The sequence below is a fragment of the Octodon degus genome, unplaced genomic scaffold (genome assembly GCF_000260255.1).
Source record: "Octodon degus isolate 3935 unplaced genomic scaffold, OctDeg1.0 scaffold00083, whole genome shotgun sequence".
In the NCBI taxonomy this organism is placed as follows: domain Eukaryota; kingdom Metazoa; phylum Chordata; class Mammalia; order Rodentia; family Octodontidae; genus Octodon; species Octodon degus.
Window position 1 is genome coordinate 6,910,956 of NW_004524659.1, and position 11,485 is coordinate 6,922,440.

The 11,485-nt window shown below is 53.5% G+C and overlaps 1 protein-coding gene across 1 annotated transcript in view; it reads right to left on the reverse strand.

Annotated features, from left to right (window-relative positions):
- Positions 1 to 5,673: 5,673 nt before the first annotated feature.
- Wtip (WT1 interacting protein) overlaps positions 5,674 to 11,485 on the reverse strand; it is a gene marked incomplete at its 5' end in the record, with an annotated part of 28,753 nt that continues 22,941 nt past the window's right edge. Inside the window, 6 exons of the mRNA XM_012515949.2 lie at positions 5,674 to 6,668; positions 8,891 to 8,959; positions 9,384 to 9,435; positions 10,156 to 10,286; positions 10,425 to 10,487; positions 10,630 to 10,697. Of these exons, the coding sequence (XP_012371403.2) occupies positions 6,528 to 6,668; positions 8,891 to 8,959; positions 9,384 to 9,435; positions 10,156 to 10,286; positions 10,425 to 10,487; positions 10,630 to 10,697 (524 nt within the window). The remainder of the gene's footprint in view (positions 6,669 to 8,890; positions 8,960 to 9,383; positions 9,436 to 10,155; positions 10,287 to 10,424; positions 10,488 to 10,629; positions 10,698 to 11,485) is intronic.

An 11,485-nucleotide genomic window follows, 5' to 3' on the forward strand; every position in this document is an offset into this window, starting at 1 on the left:
GAGAGAGAGATTGAGAGTTAGTTCATGCCAAACAATTGGAAATTGCCTGGCTGTCTACCAGAGCCCCTCTCATATCTCTCTCATCAAAGGGAGGGGTTCCCCCAGCTCCCACCAACAGTAGACAGAGTGGTAGGGGTGGAAGGAGGAACTGAGCTGAGAAGGGGAACATGTTGTTGGGGACAAGCTCAAAGCCTCAGGCTGGCCCCAGGGCCAAATCCTGGCTGAGATGCACACTGCTCAGCAGTCTGGCAACACCAGGCCACAGACCAGGCAGATGAAGATGCCTGGAAATCCTCATCCACACCATCAGCTGAGGTGGAAGGCGGAGGCACCCAGCACCTGGGGACTGGCAAAGTTAAGCAAGAGTCAGTTCTGCAAAAACACCCGACTGGCCTGGAGCCACATCCTCTGCACCTAGAGACATGGAAAGGGACTCAGGTACTGTGATAGAAGGTGGGGCTCGTAACTTCTGGCAGGTAGGCAGTGGCTGTGTGGCCCGGCAGGTACATCTGCAGAGCAGACAAGGACAGTGTGCACGGGCAGAACAGGCTAATGATGATGGTGAGTATGTGACAGGCATACCAATACCTGTGGTGGATTGCAAACTGGGGTCAACTTGTGACACCTAGTCGAACTGAACTAGCATGGAGCTGGGTTTGGGAGGCCCACCTGAGGACTGATGCCAGCAGCATAAAAGGCAGAACTAGAGAGGTTGTTTGGGAAGCTGTTCAGAGAAGCTGCTGGTTCTCTTGGGCTATTCTGCTGGAGGACCTTATCATGCTGGCTTTCCTGGTGAATGTGGCTGTTCTTGTCAGAGGAGCTTGGGACCTCTGCCACTGAGAATGGCTATGGTTCATTTGAGGAGAGCTCAGCTTCACTTTAATTGCTTCCTGGCTCTGGAGAGGAAGGTGGTGCACTGCTCAGTCCCCTGGAGAAGCTCATCATGTTGGCTTCTCTGACAAGAGCTTAGCTGTTCTCATCCTTGGAGGAGCTCAGGACCTCGCTGTTGCTGTGGTACTTGTGGAGGGAGATTGGCTTTTACTTTGAGCATTGCTTCCTGGCTCCAGTGCAGATCCCTCAGCTTGCTGGCACAGATCCTTCATCCCACTGGCACAGACTTCCTAGCTTCCCCCACTGACATTTGGGTCTTCCCAGTGCAGACCCATGAAACAGGCCTGCATGAGACATTGTCATGAGCTCTAGGCCTCCAGTTAGATTCAGGGAGGCCCTGTTATGGACTCTCGGTCTTCAGCCAGGTTCATGCAGGACATTACTGTGAGATCCAGGCCCTCAGCTGGATTCTCTGGCCTTTAGTGTATGGACAGAGTTCCTGTTCTTTCTATGATTCTTGGGTGGTTCCTTATAAAATAATCTTGCAATTAAGTGTCCTGTATTGTTTGTATTGTTTTGTTTCCCCTTGGGGGGGGGAAAAAAAAACAACAATACATCTGCTGAAGAGGTCCTTCTGAAGCTCTAGGTGCTCAGAGCCAATGTGCTTCAGTTCTGAGAGGCCCAGAGGGACATGACAATGCCTAACCGGCAGCATAACCTTTCTTTCAGAACCAGAAAGGGTCCACATGTGATGCACAGCCCCAGGCTTCAGGAGGGCAGCCTGGCATGGCCCCAGGCAGGGCGATGTTGGGAGGAGCTGTCCATCTGCTGCCAGGTTCTCCAGGACCTGGAATCCCAAGCCTGTCTCCAGTAACTTCGTGTTACTGCTGCCTCAGACCGGCAAGTCTCGACACCCCTTCCCATCTTTGAGCCCCAACCCAGGACTTCTCAGAGCCGTCCTTACGTCTCCCACAGCATGTGCACACACAGGAGTCCGTGCCAGCCAGGCTCTTCCATGCCCTCTGCAGGGCCTGCAGACCTCAGGCCCACACGCCACAGAGGTGAGTCCCTCCACAGCTGCACTGGACCAAGCTCACCTGTGTCACCCCAGTGTTCCCCACTCCAGAGTGTGTACTCAGCTCCCAACCCAAGTCTCCCAGAACCCCCTAAAGTCCCTCTTCCATAGTGGGCACCATAAGCCCCTGCTTACTTCCTGCCTGGCTAGTAACTGCCACTTGAGAAATGTGGTCTAGTTGCTGATCAGAGAAAGCAATGCCTTGTCATCAGCTCACTGGAGCCAGAGCCAGAGACCAACCTTCAGGTGAGGGTGGATGAGCACAGCTCCGAACATTTCTGACTCACCCACCTGCCGGTGACAGGTGACCCCTGCTCATTCCCTCTGGGGCCCACACTGCTCTAAGCCTCTGCTGTGGTTGATCTTTGTGCTCAGACCTTCCCAAGTCCCATAAACCATTACCCAACTGCCCAGTCCCTCCTCGGCCCTCCTAAGCAAGCCCAAGTGAGGAACAGTTTACTTACCTTTCAAAGAGGGGCAGAAAGCACTGACTGTGGTGTTCAGGTCAGCACAGCGCTCTCCCACCTGGGACTGTGAGGACACCCATGGCAAGACTCACAATGCTCCAAGAACTCAGCCTGGTGGCACAGCACACACGTGCACACACACGCACGCACACACACACACACACACATGGCCCAGTCATTCACAGAAGGAGTGTTATGATTGTGTCTAGTTGTCCCTTCAAAGCCTCATGTAGTCATTGGGTGGGCTCCTAGAGTTTGTAATTAATTCATGATCCAATGCTGGGATTATGGGTGTGAGGGCTACACCTGCCCTGGGGCAGACAGCCTGAAGGCAATAAGGGAAGGAGAGAGGCTGGGCTCTGCCCCTGCTGCCTGCTGCCACTGCTCCTCCCTTTTTGCTCTTGCTGTTTTCCAATAACATGAACTGCTGCCCTCTGCCATGTGCCACTCTGCCTTGGAGCCAGCCAAGTCCGGATTGAAACCTCCACCAGCTGTGAGCTAAATAAACCTTTCTTTCCTTAATTCTGGGTGTCAGGTATTTGGTCCCATCAATGAGAGAAAAGTAACCTGGACAAGGAACTTGCCCATCTGTGGATCAGGCAGCCACACAGATGGAGAACCCACCCAGGTGCTTCCCAACACCTGGCTCTAGGGCGCCGCAGCTCAGCTGTCCTCACTCCAGGAGTTTCTCTCCTGCCTGCTCATTGACTGTCCCTCAGTAGCTTCATCCTCAATGTCCTCTCAAATACCCAATCTTTTTTCTTTCAGTGCTGAGACCACACCCTGAACCCCACACGCTAAGCACACAATCTGGGGAAGCTGCATCCCCTGCTCCACTCCTCTTACCCAAGAGGCTCTTCTCTCTCACTCTCCCCCAATCTCCCTGCTCCTCCCTCGAAATTGCATCCTTTCTCGATACTCTCTCCTTGGCTCTCTCCCCTTCCTCCTCTCCTAACGTCTTCCTTGGCATCTGTTCATTCCCATTCTCTTGCCCACACCCAACTCGGCACCCAAGGCTCTATGCCCCACACAATGCACACTGTGCACTTCATGCAGCACACATGCGTGGCCGGCGTGGCCCATGTGCAGGGTATACGTAACTCCTGGTCTGAGGCCTTTGTGTCCCACCTGTGGCACCTTCACCAGACAGCTCAGACTGAATCTGGACCTGACAATCATGAAGGGAGGATCCTATGGCCATGGCAGGGTCAAGCTCTGACTGTAGTGCCAGGCATTAAGTCAGCAACAGAGACAAAACCTGACCAGATAACTATGTAACAGGGAGGACATTGACAGGACCTACTCAGGGACATGGAAGGGTGACATTCACCACAGGCACAGGTGGAGGTGACACTAGATGCCCCACCAGGAGGGGATATCCTAGGGTCTGGCAATGTTCAAGGGCCCTGCTCATCTCCCTGGCTTGGAGTTTTACTGTTTCCTCAGTCCCAATGCCCACCAGCACAACATAACTCCTAACCACAGACAGAAAGATGTTGCTTCTGGGAAGTGAGCTTGAGAAGTAGGACACAAAAATTATGGGTGTTCAGTAAAGTGTAAAAATTGGGAGGGAGACCTCTCCTCTGAACTCTGATGGATTTGCCAAAGGGTGAGAGCACCAAAGGAGGAGTGGTCCCACGCAGAGGAACCTGCCCATGCAAAGGCTGTGGCAGAAGAGTCACCAGTCCTGACATAAAGCATTACAGGGCCCAAGAGCTTGGGGGAAAAAAGGGCAAAGTATGGCCTGAAATGAGGTCACTGCCGCACACCTTCAATGACATTCATTCATGATGAAGTACGGGGGCTTCAGCCTGTGACAACTCAGTCCAGCTGAGTGGGAGGAGCCTGGAAAACACACAGAACAGTGCAGAGAGCCGTGATGACACCATGGCTGGGTGAACAGGACACAGAGGATGAGGAAAAAGCAGGACAGAATTTGCAGTAAGAAGAAACTACTAACTAGACATGGTGGCACAGTCCTGTAATTCCAGCACTCAGGAGGCTGAGGCAGGAGGATCATTGTGAGTACGAGATCAGGCTGGGCTACAAAGTGAGCTCAAGGCCAGCCCAAACTGCATAGCGAGACCCTGTCTCAAAGACAGACCAAGAAGGAGGAGGGAAGAGGAAAAGAAGGGGAAAGGAAATGGGAGAAAGAAGAGGAGGAGGAAACGCTACAGTCAAAGCAGGTATGGTACTGGAAGCAAAAGGGGGGCTAACCAGAAGGCTACAAGTTTTGCAGTTAACTGGTAAGAAGGCAAAGCAGCACAGCGCAAAGGAAACCAAAATCACTGAGCTACTCATTCTTTAAATTCACTCTCCTGGCCCCACTGGGAACACTTCCTCCAAGAACCCACTGTTCATCTTGAAATCTCTTCTCGGGAGACTTCCCCATCTCAGTACCCACCACTGTTGTTTGGTAACAAGGTATGGCCACCATCACCAAATTCCCACGCACTTACGGCCTCAGCCCACCAGGGGGCCTCCCACCCGCCCCACCCCTCACCCCCAAGGCTCAGCTCTACAGGAACAACCGGCTACCGTTTCCAGCCCATCATCCCCTTGGGCATGGCCAATCTATTCTGGTTTCCAGAGCCTCACTCCCACCAGATGAACAATTCTACAAGCAAAGGGATCTCCATTCTACTAATAAGGGAGGGCAAGAACAGCAGCCAGAAAGAGGTGGCACACGGAAACAAATTTCAGTCAAAATAGTCCATGAAAACCAGTTGCAGTTCATCGTGACTAGAGCCATCCCCAAGTACAACGTGGCCCATCAGAGCAAAAAAGCCGGTCCCTCCAATGCTCATGAAGCCCTTTTTTTCTGGCACTGAGCACTGAACCCAAGGCCTTTACCCTGAACAATAACCCTGGAGCCATTAAAAAAAAAAAAAGGGGGGGGGGGGGCTGGTGAGATGGCTCAGTGGTCTAAAGCACCTACGTACAAGCTAAGCTAAGCAAAGCACAGGGACCACGGTTCAATCCCCCAGCACCACATGCCAGCCAGCCCCGCCCCCTGGTGGGCTGAGCTGGCCACACACACACAAAAATACATTTAAAAAAAAATTAAAAAATTAAAAAAAAAATTCTTGTGACGGAGGTCTGTCACTAAAATGCCCACACTGGATCAAATCACATCCTTCTGCCTCAGCCTCCCAGAAGTCTGCGATTCCAGTCATGCGATGTCACACCCAGCCTTCCAAAGAAAAATCTAACCTACATTCCCTGTAACTGTAGGCCGTGAGGCCACTACTCTGACACACAAAATCTCACATTATTCTTAACTCTACAGACATATAGATCCTTAAATGGATTTATACAAAAATAATTAAACTACAATGCCCTTACCACCCAAAACCCAACCAACGTGATACACAAATCAGACGTGTCACTGGTGTAATTTTAAGAAATAAAACCTTGGTCCAAGCTCTTAGAAGAAAACTATATTCTTTTAAAGAAAATGAAAATATTCTCAAAGGAAAAACTTAATTTAAGTCAAATCGTCTCTTTTGTCGTGGAGCCTGATACACAGCGCGCACGCAGGTGCTTTCAAGGCAAGGCGGGCAGGGCGCCCCCTCGCGGTCCCCTGCAGCCACACCCGCGGCTGGAACTCCGTGCAAGGCGGTCTTTTCCGGGGATGAGGATGGCAGGGAGGAAGGGCGATCCCCAAGCCAGGAGCCAGGGAACGAGAAAGTGTGGCTGAAAACACCCTTCAAAGCCCCCACGGCCAGTCCCGCTGCGCTCCCCGAGGGCGTCGTCCTCACCCCCCGCGGCCCCACGCAAAGGCGCCCTCCCCACCCACGAGCCGGCCAGGCGTCCCGCTCCGCGGCGCACGCCCGCGCGCCCTCCCCCTCCCGCCTTCCAGCCACACGCTGCCCGGGGAGCACGCTCGGAGGGTCCAGGAACCGGAAGCCAGTGATGGGGCAGGTGGGGGCAACAAGGCCGGGGCAGGGGTGGCTTGAGGAGGCACAGACGGTGAATAAATAGAAGTAGCTTCAACGCGGGGGTCCGGCCCCTGCGGACTGGACAGGACAGCAGCTCGGTGCGAAGTGTGCGATGGGTGTGGGGTGGAGTCTACGAGACCCTGCACCCCCCGACACTGCCCAGGGTCTCCCACCCCGTCCTTTCCCCCAACACCCGCCTCCACCCATCCCTGCTCAGAGCTCAGTGACGCGCAAAGCGGGCGAGGGAAGTGGGCCCGGCCCGAGGCGTCGCAGGTGGCAACGGCGGCACAGCAGGTGGCCCTCGAGGGGGTAGCAGCGGCGTCCGTCCTCCCCACTCAGCTGCAGCCCGCAGTCCTAGGGAAGAACACAAGCGATCCACAGTGAGCAAGGGAGCGGGGCCTCCTCTGACAGTCAGGCGTCGGGGGCGGGGCCTCCTCTGGCACCCGGATGTCTGGGGCTGGACCAGATCAGCAGGCTGGGACAGCACTGAGGATTGTGGCTCGCAGCCGGTGAACCCAGCGCTGAACATACCCAATGGGGGAGCCCCTTGGACACCCCGGAGGAAATAGCTGGATACAGGCTTGGCAGCTAGGAGCAAGGGCGGGCAGTAAATGTGGCATCAGCATGACCATGAGAATGTGTGAGTGTGACACTGGGGATTGGACTGTGCCCAGGGCCTATGCACTGAGCTACATCCCCAGCCTGTTGTTTTCATTTTCAATGAGGCAGGGTCTTGCTCAATTGCCCAAGCTGGGCTCAAACTTGTCATCCTCCTGCCTCATCCTCCAACAGTGCTGGCATAACAGGCATCTATCACCTTTACAGTGTTTTTTTTTTTTTTTACAAAACAACACGATGGGTTTAATCTTCAGGGAGTGCAGGCAACTAGAGAAATGAGGAGGAAAAAGAGTTTAGCCTAGGAGGCTGCAGCATGGAGAGGTGACAGAGGAGGAGGACTTGGGCAAGAGATGGAAGAAAAATACACAAGTGAGGAAAGCCAAATACAAGCGGTCACCGGAGCAATGTGGGGACGGCCTGGAGGACGAGGGGGTCCGCGTGTAGGAAGCTGGTGCCTGCAGCAGGTACTACTGAGTCTACCTCATCATGGGGAACAGAAGCCTGGCCCAAGGGGCCTCAAAAGATTGCTTCCTGGAACATGGGAGATTCTGGGTGACAGGAAAGGAGGAAACAAGGAGTGTGGCTCTGTGCCCTCTGTGACAACCAGGACTAAAATGCCTGGCAGCTTTGACTCTTGTGACCCAAAGCTCCCAAGACTAGTTCCTGCCTCCCCTCCCAGGTAATGGAGTTGGGCTCCTGCTCTGAGGTCACAACCTCAGGTCTCCTCCCTGTCACAAACCCCAGCTCCCCTAGCTTGAACCCTGCTACTACTTACTCCTGGCCACCAGAGTGAGGAGGAAGGGGCCAGGACAGCACAGTGCTGTTCACCCTCGGCCAACCAGGCAACAGCAGCCTCATGTCCCTCAGAGCCTGCAAGAGAGCAGCTCAGCTCACTTCCTGATTCTCAGCTTCAACCTTGGGCTAAGGCCTGTGCTTAATGACCCCAAAAGGACACTGTAGCCCACAGGACAGCCAGCTGGGACACTGTCTAAGCACTAAGCACTGTACTCTTTGCAAGCCCATCACTCCAGGTACTGATACAGTGACACAAGCTAATACACTCACTCCCTGCTGGGGCCCTGGTTGATATTTCCTGACCCCCAAATTCAGCATCCAGTCACCTGCCAAACCTAGGCCCTTCTAATTCTCCATGATCATGCAACTCAACCACTTCCCTGAACCCAAGACCACAGCCCCACCAGCCCCCTCAGGAACTCCCTACTCCCATACCCACTTCCTCCAGCTCTGCACAGCTTGGTATCTTTTAAAACTCAAAGGCAACCTTACTGTACCTTTTGGTCTCTACTCCCCTCAGGGTAAGTCCATGCTCATCAACTCGCATAGCCTTTTGTCCCCAGCTCAGGGTAAGCCAACTTAGCCAGCTGCACAAAACCACACATTCCCTATGCATCTAAGGACACTGTGCTTCCAATGTCTGGAATTGTTTTTTTGTTTGTTTGCTTTTTGTGGTGCTGGGGATTGAACTTAAGACCTTGCACTTGCCAGACAGGTGCTTATTCTACTGAGCTATCTCCCCAGCCCTGGAATTGTTCTTATCACCGCCTTCCCACCTCTTCTTCATCCTTCCAATCTTAGCTTGGGCATCACCTCCTCCAGAAAGCCTTCCATGACTATCTAAGCCCTCCCATGTGCCCCGAAAGCTCCCCTCAATAACAATCACCTTGCGCAGACACTGCCCCACACACACCTCTCCCAAGACTGGAGGAACTATATTCTGCTCAACCACAGCACCCCACACTGTAACCGTGGAACTAAATAGACTGAATGAGAAATGGCCTGAGAGAGAACGTGCCTTGAAGAGAAGGGAGGGGCTCACTGGAGAAGGCAGATGGCGCAGAGGCCCTGCAACAGGAGGCTGACCCATAGAACACCTAAGTGGGAGACCTACGTGGGAGGGAACTGCCCCAGCCCCCAACCTAGAGGAGGGCCCAGCTCACCTCACAGTGGTAGCACTCCACATGGTAGTCTCTGTCCATGGACACCACACGGATGGTCATCTCACAGCCCTACCGGAAGAGATGTAGTTCACACACAATAAGCACACTGGGACTCCGGGCAAATTGTGCACCAGGGCACACCTCTGCACGAACTGCTCTTGTCATAGCAGAGATACACTCAGCCTATGTGAACACAGACATGGTGTTTCCCTGAAACTAAGCAGGCAACAGCAGGTGACACTGAAGGATGTACATGCACCTTGGCTACTGCCAGGCCTGCTCCCCAGGTAGCAGGTTGGGACAGATGTAGCTCATGTAAGAGACCCAGGGTGGCCTTCCTGACTCTCTCCCAACCCACCCATCCTCCAACTGCACGGCTGGACACCCCAGGGGCAGCCTTTCACCCAGGCAGGATGGAGCTGAGGGCAGCAGTGGATGGCCAAGCAGCCAGTAAGGTCAGGTACCTGATCTTCTCCAGGTGAGTGGTTCCTACCTGTGCAGGGAGGATAGGACGGGCACAGGAGGCACATTTTGGTGCAAAAACCCTGAAAGAATAAAGGAAACCAGCTGAGTGACCAGAAGCCAAGGGCACAAGGAGAGATCTACCCTCAGTGCCCCCATGGCAAGGGCCAAGCACCAGGCCCGCCTTGACACCTGGAAGGGAAGCATGGTAGTGGTGCGTCATCTGGCTCCTCAAATCACCTCCCCCTACCACCTCCTGAAGGATGGCATTGGGTTCTGTCCTGTCACCGCCTTCAAGTTCCTGGGAGTTCTCTGCCCCTGAAGATCCAGATTTAGGCAACCACTTCTCAAGACCCCTGAGGGCTGCCTGACACTGATCCCAAGATAAGCAGTAGCAAGGGGACCTGGAGCAAGGGGAATGGACCAGCAGCCTACAGGTAAAGGAGAAGGCATCAGACAGGAAAGGAAGAATGCAGTGACCCCAAGGCCCGGGCCCTGGTGGAAGAGACCTGGCTCTGGGAACAGAAGGCTAGCTGGAGTGTAGGCCAGTCAGGAGAGACCCCACTACTAGGAAGAGACCCCAAAAGAGGGGTGCATGAGGGCAAAGATGGGCAGAAGCAGGAGATGGCTGAAGCACCTGAGAGATGGCTATCCAAGCTCTGCCCCCACCCAAGTGCCTAAGAGGAGGGCAAAGGGGGAAAGACCAAGCACAGAGAGCAGAGAGAAGCAGGAGAGAAAGCTCTCCCAAAAGCGGCCAAGGTGGCAGTTTGGGTCACAACTGCTCCCCAGTACTATCAACTCACGTGTGGTAGTCTCGGACACAGTAGATGTTGTTCTCCACGTCCACCGTGAAGGGCACCCCATCCAGGCACTCATTGCACACGGAGCACCGGAAGCAGCCTGGGTGGTAGGACTTGCCCAGAGCCTGCAGGATCTGGGAGTGGGAGGCACTGAAGGATCAGTGGGGGAGGTCTCAGCGGCGCCCCCTATGGGGACTCAGGTCTGCAGCAGGTGAGAGGGGTCCTCAGACTCGCTGACGCAGGTGGGGCCAGGGATTTGGGAAGTTTCTCACCATCTCCATGATGAGGTGTCCACACACACTGCACTTGTCAGCCGTCTGCTGGAACCCGGAGTACTGCGAGGGGACACAGGATCCAGGGCGTCGTGTGACAATGGGGCACATCCTGCCCAGCCAGCTCCTCCCACCTGGCCCCAGGTCTCCAAGTGAGTCAGAAGGGTCCCTCCTAACTCCCACACATGGCATGGCCGGGACTCACCAGGAAGTCCTCCTGGCAGTACACCTTCTCGCCCACGTTATAGAAGGCCTTCCCACGGAGCCGTCTCCCTGTAAGGACCAGGGCAGGGCTTATCGTGTGTCCCTCTGATGCCGGAACCAGGGATAAGGTTTGGCCGGCATCTCCTAGATGAGGTGGTGGGTTATGGATGCGTGTTTAGATTTCCCTTTCATGTTTTATTATTATTAATAATAATACTCCCTCCAAATGAGAATGTTAACAGAACTCCAGCAAGAGACTGTCAATGCAAATATATAACTATCTGTGCTGGTTGTAATTCCAGCACCCGGAGACTGAGGCAGGAAGATCATAAATTCAAGCCCAGCCTGTGCAACTCAGCAATTTAGAAAAAACTTTGTCTCAGAATAGAGAAAAACAAAAAAGCAAAAAACAACTGGATATATGGTCCAGCACAAAGACCTGAGTTCAATCCCCAATAGTGGAACCAGTATTAAAAAAAAAAAAAAAAAAAAAAAACAAAAAAAACCTACAAAGGAAGAAGGCTATCTTTAACCACATATCACACGGTTGTATTGTATCTCATAAGCAATTTATAAGAAACCACTGCGGGGGGGGGGGAATTACCTGCTCGCCCCCCCCCACAATGTCCCTCTCTCGGGACAGGAGCTTTCTCTCAATAAATATATTCTGCTCATAACCTCCGTTTGTTCCTAAAATTCATTCTTCGGTTTTAGAGAACACAAACTTGTGCAAGTCAGGTCAGGAGATCATTTTTCCCGATGTCATTTGGAGGTTCCCTATAACGTTTGGAGGTCACCCACCCGAGACCAGTTTTTCTTCCTGTATCATTTTGGAGTTTCCCACCGAGATCATTGGA